Source organism: Pezoporus wallicus, unplaced genomic scaffold (genome assembly GCF_028554395.1).
Source record: "Pezoporus wallicus isolate ANWC-B61680 ecotype Strahan unplaced genomic scaffold, APGP_CSIRO_Pwel_v1 contig_7792, whole genome shotgun sequence".
Lineage (NCBI taxonomy): Eukaryota > Metazoa > Chordata > Aves > Psittaciformes > Psittacidae > Pezoporus > Pezoporus wallicus.
In genome coordinates, this window is record NW_026636014.1 from 1 (window position 1) to 12295 (window position 12295).

Genomic DNA, 12295 nt, shown 5'->3' on the forward strand with positions numbered 1-12295 from the left:
TGTTCAGCACCAAGACCCTGGTGCAGGTCCCATCCCCATCACCCATCACCCACCTCCATCACCCATAACCCACCCCCAGCACCCATGGGTGCCCCGCTGACCCCTTTATCCCCATGTCCCCCCCAGACCTGGGGCTGTTCAGCACCAAGACCCTGGTGCAGGTCCCATCCCCATCACCCATCACCCATCTCCATCACCCATCCCCCATCCCCATCACCCATCACCCATCCCCATCACCCATAACCCATCCCCCAGCACCCATGGGTGCCCCGCTGACCCCTTTATCCCCCCCCCAGACCTGGGGCTGTTCAGCACCAAGACCCTGGTGCAGGCCAGCGGGGAGCACGCCGTTGAGGTGCGCACCCAGGTCCAGCAGCCCTCGGACCAGAACTGGGACCTCTCGGGCACCCGGCAGGTGTGGCCCTGCGCCAGCAGCCGCTCCCACACCACCATCGCCAAGTACGCCCAGTACCAGGCCTCGTCCTTCCAGGAGGCTCTGCAGGTAAGGGGGGGGACGTGGGGGGCTAAGGGGGGATGGGGGGCTATGGGGGGGATGGGGAGAATGGGGGTGATGGGGTGATGGGGGTAAGGGGGGTGATGGGGGTAATGAAGGGAATGGGGTGATGGGATGAGGGTGATGGGGGTGATGGGGGTAATGGGGGTTAGGGGGTAATGGGGGAATGGGGGTGATGGGGGTAATGGGGGTGATGGGGGTGATGGGGGTAATGAGGGTGATGGGAGTAATGGGGGTGATGGGGGTAATGAGGGTGATGGGAGTAATGGGGGTGATGGGGGTAATGGGGATGGGGGACATGGGGGTGATGGGGGTAAGGGGGGTGATGGGGGTGATGAAGGGAATGGGGTGATGGGATGGGGGAGATGGGGGTGATGGGGGGATGGGGTGATGGGGGTGATGGGGGTAAGGGGGGTGATGGAATGGGGGTGATGGTGATGGGGGTAATGGGGGTGAGGGGGTAATGGGGGAATGGGGGTGATGGGGGTAATGGGGGTGATGGTTTAATGGGGGTGATGGGGGTAATGAGGGTGATGGGAGTAATGGGGGTAATGGGGATGGGGGACATGGGGGTGATGGGGGAAATGGGGGTAAGGGGGGTGATGGGGGTGATGGGGGACATGGGGGTAATGGGGGTGAGGGGGGTAATGGGGGTGATAGAAGCAATGAGGGACATGGGGGTGATGGGGGGACATGGGGGTGATGAGGGAATGGGGGTGAGGGCAGTAATGGGGGTGATGGGGGTAACAGGGGGGATGGGGGACATGGGGGTGATGGGGGGAATGCAGCCTATGGGGGTAATGGGGGTGATGGGGGGACATGGGGGTAATGAGGGTGATGGGGGTAATGGGGGTGATGGGGGGAATGGCAGCAATGGAGGACATGGGGGAATGGGGGGCTATGGAGGGAATGGGGACAATGGGGGTAATGGGGGTAATGGGGACAGTGGGAGTTATGGGGTAATGGGGGCTATGGGGGTGATGGGAGTATGGGGGCAATGGGGGCTATGAGGGGAATGGGGCAATGTGGGTAAGGAGGGCTATGGGGGGAATGGGGACTATGGATGGAATGGGGGGAATGCGGGTAATGGGGCAATGGGGGTGAGGGGGAAATGGGAACAATGGGGGTGATGGGGACAATGGGGGCGATGGGGGCGATGGGGACAATGGGGGCGATGGGGACAATGGGGACAATGGGGACAATGGGGGCTATGGGGACAATGGGGCAATGGGGGCAATGGGGGCGATGGGGACAATGGGGCAATGGGGGCAATGGGGCCATGGTGACGTCCCCACAGGAGGACAAGGACAGTGAGGATGAGGAGGCCGAGGAACCTGACAGCACCACAGAGACCCCCCCCAGGTAGGGCCAGCCCCTCTATGGGGGGGTGACACCCTGGGGACCCCATGGCACCCATGGGTGACACCCTGGTGACCCCATGGCACCCATGGGTGTCCCCATGTGTCCTCCCCCCCAACCCCCCAGCAACCCCGACCAGAAATCCCACCAGATCATCAAGTTTGGGACCAACATCGACCTCTCGGATGCCAAGAGGTGAGGGGGGGGCACCCATGGGTGATGGGGAGCCTATGGGTGATGGGGGCACCTGTGGGTGATGGGGGAACCTATGGGTGATGGGGGACCTATGGGTGATGGGGGCACCTGTGGGTGATGGGGGAACCTATGGGTGATGGGGGGACCTATGGGTGATGGGGGACCTATGGGTGATGGGGACACCTATGGGTGATGGGGACACCTATGGGTGATGGGGGACCTATGGGTGATGGGGGCACCTATGGGTGATGGGGGACCTATGGGTGATGGGGGCACCTATGGGTGATGGGGTTCACCTATGGGTGATGGGGGCACCTATGGGTGATGGGGACACCTATGGGTGATGGGGACACCTATGGGTGATGGGGGACCTATGGGTGATGGGGGCACCTATGGGTGATGGGGGACCTATGGGTGATGGGGACACCTATGGGTGATGGGGACACCTATGGGTGATGGGGGACCTATGGGTGATGGGGGCACCTATGGGTGATGGGGGAACCTATGGGTGATGGGGGAACCTATGGGTGTTGGGCTCACCTATGGGTGTTGGGGCTCACCTATGGGTGTTGGGGCTCACCTATGGGTGATGGGGGAACCTATGGGTGTTGGGGCTCACCTATGGGTGATGGGGGAACCTATGGGTGTTGGGGCTCACCTATGGGTGTTGGGGCTCACCTATGGGTGATGGGGGAACCGATGGGTGTTGGGCTCACCTATGGGTGTTGGGGCTCACCTTTGGGTGATGGGGGAACCTATGGGTGTTGGGGCTCACCTATGGGTGATGGGGGAACCTATGGGTGTTGGGGCTCACCTATGGGTGTTGGGGCTCACCTATGGGTGATGGGGGAACCTATGGGTGTTGGGGCTCACCTATGGGTGTTGGGGCTCACCTATGGGTGATGGGGGAACCTATGGGTGTTGGGGCTCACCTATGGGTGATGGGGCTCACCTATGGGTGATGGGGCTCACCCATGGGTGATGGGGGACCTATGGGTGATGGGGGATCTATGAGTGATGGGGGCACCTATGAGTGATGGGGCTCATCTATGGGTGATGGGGGAACCTATGGGTGATGGGGGAACCTAGGGGTGATGGGGGAACCTAGGGGTGATGGGGGACCTATGGGTGTTGAGGTTCACCTATGGGTGTTGGGGCTCACCTATGGGTGATGGGGGAACCTATGGGTGATGGGGCTCACCAGTGGGTGATGGGGCTCACCTATGGGTGACATGTCCAACGGGTGACACTCCCCATGGATGCCACCTTCCATGGGTGACATCTCCAATGGGTGACACATCCCATGGATAATGTGGTCCATGGACAACACACCAATGGGTGCCATCTCCATTGGGTGCCATGTCCCATGGGTGCCACCTCCAATGGGTTCTACCTCCATTGGGTACCATGTCCCATGGGCTCCACCTCCATTGGGTGCTGTGTCCCATGGGAGCCACCACCATTGGGTGCCGTGTCCCATGGTTGCTGTGTCCCATGGGTGCCACCTCCATTGGGTGCCACCTCCATTGGGTGCTGTGTCCCATGGTTGCAACCTCCATTGGGTTCCATGTCCCATGGGAGTCACCTCTATTGTGTCCTGTGCCCCATGGGTGCCACCTCTATTGTGTGCCATGTCCCATGGGTGCCGTGTCCCATGGGTGCCATGCACCATGGGTGTCACCTCCATTGGATGCCATGTCCCATGGGTGCCACCTCCATTGGGTGCCGTGCCCCATGGGTGCCATGCCCCATGGGTGCCACCTCCATTGTGTGCCATGCCCCATGGGTGCCACCTCCATTGGGTGCCGTGCCCCATTGGTGCCACCTCCATTGTGTGCCATGCCCCATGGGTGCCATCTCCATTGTGTGCCGTGTCCCATGGGTGCCACCTCCATTGGATGCCGTGTCCCATGGGTGCCACCTCCATTGGATGCCATGTCCCATGGGTGCCGCCTCCATTGGGTGCTGTGCCCCATGGGTGCCATCTCCATTGGATGCTATGTCCCATGGGTGCCACCTCCATTGGGTGCCGTGCCCCATGGGTGCTGTGCCCCATGGGTGCCACCTCCATTGTGTGCTATGCACCATGGGTGCCACTTCCATTGGCTGCCGTGCCCCATGGGTGCCACCTCCATTGGGTGCTATGCACCATGGATGCCACCTCCATTGGATGCCATGCACCATGGGTGCCACCTCCATTGGGTGCCACCTCCATTGGGTGCCGTGTTCTATGCGTGCCACCTCTATTGGGTGCTGTGTCCCATGGGTGCCACCTCCATTGTGTGCCGTGTCCCATGGGTGCTGTGTCCTATGGCTGCCACCTCCATTGGATGCCGTGCCCCATGGGTGCCATCTCCATTGGGTGCCACCTCCATTGGGTGCCGTGTTCCATGCATGCCACCTCCATTGGGTGCTGTGTCCCATGGGTGCAACCTCCATTGTGTGCCGTGTCCCATGGGTGCCACCTCCATTGGGTGCCATGTCCCATGGGTGCTGTGCCCTATGGCTGCCACCTCCATTGGATGCCATGCCCCATTGGGTGCCACCTCCATTGGGTGCTATGTCCCATGGGTGCCACCTCCATTGGGTGCCGTGTCCATTGTGTGCTGTGCCCCATGGGTGCCACCTCCATTGTGTGCCGTGTCCCATGGGTGCCACCTCCATTGGGTGCCACCTCCATTGGGTGCCATGTCCCATGGGTGCCACCTCTATTGGATGCCATGTCCATTGTGTGCCGTGTCCCATGGGTGCCACCTCCATTGGGTGCCATGTCCCATGGGTGCCACCTCCATTGGGTGCCACCTCCATTGGGTGCCATGTCCCTTGTGTGCCGTGCCCCATGGGTGCCACCTCCATTGTGTGCCGTGTCCCATGGGTGCCACCTCCATTGGGTGCCACCTCCATTGGGTGCCATGTCCCATGGGTGCCACCTCCATTGGATGCCGTGTCCATTGTGTGCCGTGCCCCATGGGTGCCACCTCCATTGGGTGCCGTGTCCCATGGGTGCCACCTCCATTGTGTGCCGTGTCCCATGGGTGCCACCTCCATTGGGTGCCACCTCCATTGGGTGCCATGTCCCATGGGTGCCACCTCTATTGGATGCCATGTCCATTGTGTGCCGTGTCCCATGGGTGCCACCTCTATTGGATGCCATGTCCATTGTGTGCCGTGCCCCATGGGTGCCACCTCCATTGGATGCCATGTCCCATGAGTGCCACCTCCATTGGATGCCGTGTCCATTGTGTGCTGTGTCCCATGGGTGCCACCTCCATTGGGTGCCGTGTCCCATGGGTGCCACCTCCATTGGGTGCCACCTCCATTGGGTGCCATGTCCCATGGGTGCCACCTCCATTGTGTGCCATGTCCCATGGGTGCCACCTCCATTGGATGCCATGTCCATTGTGTGCCGTGCCCCATGGGTGCCACCTCCATTGGATGCCATGTCCCATGAGTGCCACCTCCATTGGATGCCGTGTCCATTGTGTGCTGTGTCCCATGAGTGCCACCTCCATTGTGTGCCGTGCCCCATGGGTGCCACCTCCATTGTGTGCCGTGCCCCATGGGTGCCACCTCCATTGGGTGCCACCTCTGTTGGGTGCCATGTCCCATGGGTGCCACCTCCATTGTGTGCCGTGCCCCATGGGTGCCACCTCCATTGTGTGCCGTGCCCCATGGATGCCGTGCCCCACGGGTGCCACCCTATCCGTCTCCCCCACAGGTGGAAGCCGCAGCTGCAGGAGCTGCTCAAGCTCCCGGCCTTCATGCGCGTGTCGTCCACGGGGAACATGCTGAGCCATGTGGGGCACACCATCCTGGGCATGAACACCGTGCAGCTCTACATGAAGGTGCCGGGCAGCCGCACCCCCGGTGAGTGCGCCGACGGCACCGCGACGGCACCCAGCCGGTGGGGCGGCGGGAGGGTGACGGTGGGCTGAGCACCCGCAGTGGGGTGGCTGGCGGGGGGGGGGGGTGTGCACAGTGTGGGGGGGGGAGACACATGACACGTCGATGGGATGACTTCAGTGGGGTGTATGTAGACCCTGTGGGGTGATGTCGATGGGGTGACATCGATGGGGTGTATATAGTGTGGGGTGACATCGATGGGGTGTATGTAGACCCTGTGGGGTGATGTCGATGGGGTGACATCGATGGGGTGTATATAGTGTGGGGTGACATCGATGGGGTGACTTCGGTGGGGTGTATGTAGACCCTGTGGGGTGATGTCGATGGGGTGACATCGATGGGGTGTATATAGTGTGGGGTGACATCGATGGGGTGACATCGGTGGAGTGTATGTAGACCCTGTGGGGTGATGTCGATGGGGTGACATCGATGGGGTGTATATAGTGTGGGGTGACATCGATGGGGTGACATCGATGGGGTGTATGTAGACCCTGTGGGGTGATGTCGATGGGGTGACATCGATGGGGTGTATATAGTGTGGGGTGACATCGACGGGGTGACATCGATGGGGTGTATGTAGACCCTGTGGGGTGATGTCGATGGGGTGACATCGATGGGGTGTATATAGTGTGGGGTGACATCGATGGGGTGACATCGATGGGGTGTATGTAGACCCTGTGGGGTGATGTCGATGGGGTGACATCGATGGGGTGTATATCGTGTGGGGTGACATCGATGGGGTGACATCGATGGGGTGTACATAGTGTGGGGGGACATCGATGGGGTGGCGTCGATAGGGTGTACATAGACAGTGTGGGGGGACATCAGTGGGGTGTATATAGACACTGGGGGGTCACGTTGATGGGGTGACATCGATGGGGTGTATATAGACAGTGGGGTGACATGGGTTGATGGGGTGTACATAGTGGGGGGGGACATCGATGGGGTGGCATAGATGGGGTGTATGTAGACCATGTGGGGTGATGTCGATGGGGTGACATCGATGGGGTGTATATAGACAGTGTGGGGTGACATCAATGGGGTGACATCGATGGGGAGTATATAGTGTGGGGTGACATCGATGGGGTGACATCGGTGGAGTGTATGTAGACCCTGTGGGGTGATGTCGATGGGGTGACATCGATGGGGTGTATATAGTGTGGGGTGACATCGATGGGGTGACATCGATGGGGTGTATGTAGACCCTGTGGGGTGATGTCGATGGGGTGACATCGATGGGGTGTATATAGACAGTGTGGGGTGACATCAATGGGGTGACATCGATGGGGTGTATATAGACCCTGTGGGGTGACGTCGATCGGGTGACATCGATGGGGTGACATCAATGGGGTGTATATAGACAGTGGGGGGTGACATCGATGGGGTGACATCGATGGGGTGTATATAGACACTGTGGGGTGATGTTGATGGGGTGATGTTGATGGTGTGATATTGATGGGGTGATTATAGACCCTGTGGGGTGACATTTATGGGGTGACATCGATGGGGTGTATATAGACACTGTGAGATGACAACGATGGGGTGACATCGATGGGGTGTATATAGACACTGTGAGATGACAACGATGGGGTGACATCGATTGGGTGTATATAGACCCTGTGGGTCTCTATGGGTCTCTGTGGGTCCCTATGGGTCTCTATGTGTCCCTATGTGTCTCTATGGGTCCCTTTGGGTCCCTATGTATCTCTGTGTGTCTCTATGTGTCTCTATGGGTCTCTATGGTCTCTATGGGTCCCTATGGTCCCTATGTGTCCCTATGTGTCCCTATGGTCCCTATGTGTCCCTATGTGTCCCTATGGTCCCTATGTATCCCTATGTGTCCCTATGTGTCCCTATGGTCCCTATGGGTCTCTCTGGGTCTCTCTGGGTCCCTATGTGTCCCTATGTGTCCCTATGGGTCCCTATGGTCTCTATGGGTCCCTATGTGTCCCTATGTGTCCCAATAGGTCTCTATGGGTCTCTCTGGGTCCCTATGTGTCCCTATGTGTCCCTATGGGTCCCTATGGTCTCTATGGGTCCCTATGGTCCCTATGTGTCCCTATGTGTCTCTATGTGTCCCTATGGTCCCTATTGGTCTCTGTGGGTCTCTCTGGGTCCCTATGTGTCCCTATGGTCTCTGGGTCCCTATGGGTCCCTATGTGTCGCTATGGGTCCCTATGTGTCGCTATGGGTCCCTATGTGTCGCTATGGGTCCCTATGGGTCCCTATGTGTCGCTATGTGTCCCTATGTGTCGCTATGGGTCCCTATGTGTCGCTATGGGTCCCTATGGGTCCCTATGTGTCGCTATGTGTCCCTATGTGTCGCTATGGGTCCCTATGTGTCGCTATGGGTCCCTATGGGTCCCTATGTGTCGCTATGGGTCCCTATGTGTCGCTATGGGTCCCTATGGGTCCCTATGTGTCGCTATGGGTCCCTATGTGTCGCTGTGGGTCCCTATGTGTCGATATGTGTCCCTATGTGTCGCTATGGGTCCCTATGTGTCGCTATGGGTCCCTATGTGTCGCTATGGTCCCTATGTGTCGCTATGGGTCCCTATGTGTCGCTATGGGTCCCTATGTGTCTGTGGGTCCCTATGTGTCGATATGTGTCCCTATGTGTCGCTATGGGTCCCTATGTGTCGCTATGGTCCCTATGTGTCGCTATGGGTCCCTATGTGTCGCTATGGGTCCCTATGTGTCGCTATGGGTCCCTATGTGTCGCTGTGGGTCCCTATGTGTCGATATGTGTCCCTATGTGTCGCTATGGGTCCCTATGTGTCGCTATGGTCCCTATGTGTCGCTATGGGTCCCTATGTGTCGCTATGGGTCCCTATGTGTCGCTATGTGTCCCTATGGGGTCCCTATGTGTCGCTATGGGTCGCTGTGGGGTCCCTATGTGTCGCTATGGGTCGCTATGGGTCTCTATGTGTCGCTATGGGTCCCTATGTGTCCCTATGGGTCTCTATGGGTCCCTATGGGTCCCTATGGTCCCTATGTGTCGCTGTGGGTCCCTATGTGTCCCTATGGTCCCTATGTGTCGCTGTGGGTCCCTATGTGTCGCTATGGTCCCTATGTGTCGCTATGGGTCCCTATGTGTCGCTATGGGTCCCTATGTGTCCCTATGTGTCGCTATGGGTCCCTATGGGTCCCTATGTGTCGCTGTGGGTCCCTATGTGTCGCTATGGGTCCCTATGTGTCGCTATGGGTCCCTATGTGTCCCTATGGTCCCTATGTGTCGCTATGGGTCCCTATGTGTCCCTATGGTCCCTATGTGTCGCTGTGGGTCCCTATGTGTCCCTATGGTCCCTATGTGTCGCTGTGGGTCCCTATGTGTCGCTATGGGTCCCTATGTGTCGCTATGGGTCCCTATGTGTCGCTATGGGGTGCCATGAGGGCGCTGTCCCCGCAGGCCACCAGGAGAACAACAACTTCTGCTCGGTGAACATCAACATCGGGCCCGGAGACTGCGAGTGGTTCGCGGTGCACGAGCACTACTGGGAGACCATCAGCGGCTTCTGCGACAGGCGAGGGGCGGGGCCAAAGGGGAGGGGCGGGGCCATGGGGGGCAATGGGGAGGGGTGGGCGAAGGGGCGGAGCCATAGGGCACAATGGTGAGGGGTGGGAAAGGGGCGGGTCTAAAGGGAAGGGGTGGAGCCATAGGGCACAATGGGGAGGGGTGGAGAAGGGGCGGAGCCATAGGGCACAATGGTGAGGGATGGGAAAGGGGCGGGGTTAAAGGGAAGGGGCGGAGCCATAGGGCACAATGGTGAGGGATGGGAAAGGGGCGAGGCCATAGGGCACAATGGTGAGGGGTAAGAAAGGGGCGGGGCTAAAGGGAAGGGGTGGAGTCATAGGGCGCAATGGTGAGGGATGGGAAAGCGGCGGGGCGAAAGGGAAGGGGTGAAGCTGTAAGACACAATGGTGAGGGGTGGGAAAGGGGCGGGGCTAAAGGGAAGGGGTGGAGTCATAGGGCACAATGGTGAGTTTTTCTCCTTGCTAATTTTTGCCCAATTCTTTCCTGGTTTCAGAGTTTTTGGCTCATTTCTAACCCATTTTTCCCCATTTCTATCAATTTTAAGCATTTTTTCGTTTCTTTTCCTAACCCAAATTTCTCAATTTCTAACCATTTTTAAGTTATTTTTCCCCTTTCCTAACCCACTTTTGTCAAGTTCTAACCCCTTTTTAATCCATTTTTGGCAGTTTCTATCCTATTTTTGCCACGTTTCAACCCCTTGTAAGCTTTTTTTTTCTCCTTGCTAATTTTTGCCCAATTCTTTCCTGGTTTCAGAGTTTTTCGCTCATTTCTAACCCATTTTTCCCCATTTCTATCTAATAGAAACCGTTTTTCTCCCCGTTTGCTTTGCATTCTTGTTACTTTCAAATATGTTTTAAGCCACTTTTGGCCATTACTAACCCTTTTGTTATTTCCATTTTCTAAGTCGTTTTAAGCATTTTTTGGTTTCTTTTCCTAACCCAAATTTCTCAATTTCTAACCATTTTTAAGTTATTTTTCCCCATTCCTAACCCATTTTTGTCAAGTTCTAACCCCTTTTAATCCATTCTTGGCAGTTTCTATCTTATTTTTGCCACGTTTCGACCCCTTGTAAGCTTTTTTTTTTTCTTTTCTTGCTAATTTCTGCCCAATTCTTTCCGGGTTTCAGAGTTTTTCCCTCATTTCTAACACATTTTGCCCCATTTCTATCAAATTTAAACCGGTTTTCCCTCGTTTGCTTTGCATTCTTGTTACTTTCTGTCCTGGGTTCAGCAGTAGCAGTCATGTTTTTTCCTTTGTGTTAACTGGTGCAGTGCTGTGTTTTGACTTCTAGTTTGAGAACAGTGTTGGTGAAGCCGATGTTGTCGGTTGTTGCTAAGTGATGTTTACCCTGACCAAGGACTCTGTGAGGCTCATGCTCTGCCAGGGAGGAGGGGAAGCTGTGAGGAAGCAGAGACGGGGCGCCTGACCCGGGCTAGCCGGGGAGGCATTCCATACCACAGCACGTCATGCCCGGGGTGGGGGGTAACTGGGAGTTACCCGGAAGGACAGGGGCTTCCGGGTGGAACTCGTTTTCTTGGCCGGTGGTATCGTATTCTCTTCCCTTGTTATTTTCCCTTATCATTATTTTAGCTGATATTAGCGGTGGTGATTTGTTGCTGGACTGTTCTTGTCTGAACCCGTAGGAGTTGCACTCTCTCGCTCCTCCTCCCCGTTCCTCCGGGTGCGGGGAAGGGGAGAGCCCCGGTGCAGGGGGGGGGGGAGACGGACACGGACCTTGATTGTTGTCAGCTCGGCACCACTCACTGGGAGTGAGTGAACAAGTTACCTGACTGGGTTTAAACCACGACAGTTCTTTTTGGCGCCCAACGTGGGGCACGAGGGGTTGAGATAAGAACAGATCTGACTGGATTGATAGTCACTCGTCACAATGCTGATTTATTGGCTCTCAAGGTTTTTCCTCTTGATCTCACAGTTTCAGTATACCATATCTTACGTCCATCCGGTATTGGCTGTATTAGTGTTTTTCAAGTGTGGGGCTTGGGCTAAGGTTTTTATCCCATTGTACTTTATGGTAATGATTTGTAATACAATAGAATCATTGATCATGAAACTGATCTGGCTTTTGTTCCCAGTGTGGTCACCACCTTTATACTTTGGGAGGTATATGATGGAGGTGCTTAGCAATTACACATCTTTTTTCTCCTTCTCAGGTGCTCAACCTGTGAAGGAGATATCCTTTTACCCTCCTAGTCGTCCCCCCAGACCATTTACATTTGAGAGTTTTGAATTTTTTGAATGGCCTTTTAATGCTGTTGAGACTTGTTTGCTGATGGTGATGGGAATCACCATGCTAACACGCATACAGAGTGTGTTTTGCCCACTACTGATTTCAAGAGTTAAGCAGATTCAGGTTTGGGTCTTGTCTGGGGTCAAACGACGATGTAGGAGGACCGAGAGATTTTCCCAGAGGCTGGACAGCCATGAGTGGCAGGGTGTGTGGGATAGTATGGGCAAGTATCTAGGTCAGTGGGCCCCTCCAGTATTTTGGAATTTCACTACCGAACAACTGCAAAATCCAGAAGAATTAGTAAAACACTTAAATGAGGTGTGTGGTCATTCTGGCCATACCAGAGATGGACAAATCACGGCAACGTGCTGGGGCTTGGCCTATGCTTACAGGGCCTTGTTCAACACTATCCAGCACCTTCAAAAGGAAAAGAATGTCGGCGGATTTGAGGGCAAAGTGACAGTCGCTACTCAAACTTTGGCTGCAATGAACTGTGCAGCTACCCCAGTGGCAAGTACAGCAGCTGCTCAAACTTCAACTG

General features: G+C 56.4%; 1 protein-coding gene across 1 annotated transcript; it reads left to right on the forward strand.

The window, feature by feature from the left end:
- Window positions 1-296: 296 nt before the first annotated feature.
- Window positions 297-9549, forward strand: LOC130593607 (lysine-specific demethylase 6B-like; the record flags this gene model as incomplete). Its single annotated transcript, XM_057398887.1, has 5 exons — window positions 297-502; window positions 1812-1876; window positions 2000-2068; window positions 5787-5935; window positions 9381-9549. Coding segments are annotated over 5 exons (658 nt in total), but the record flags the coding sequence as incomplete, so codon positions are not given.
- Between the last annotated feature and the right edge of the window lie 2746 nt (window positions 9550-12295).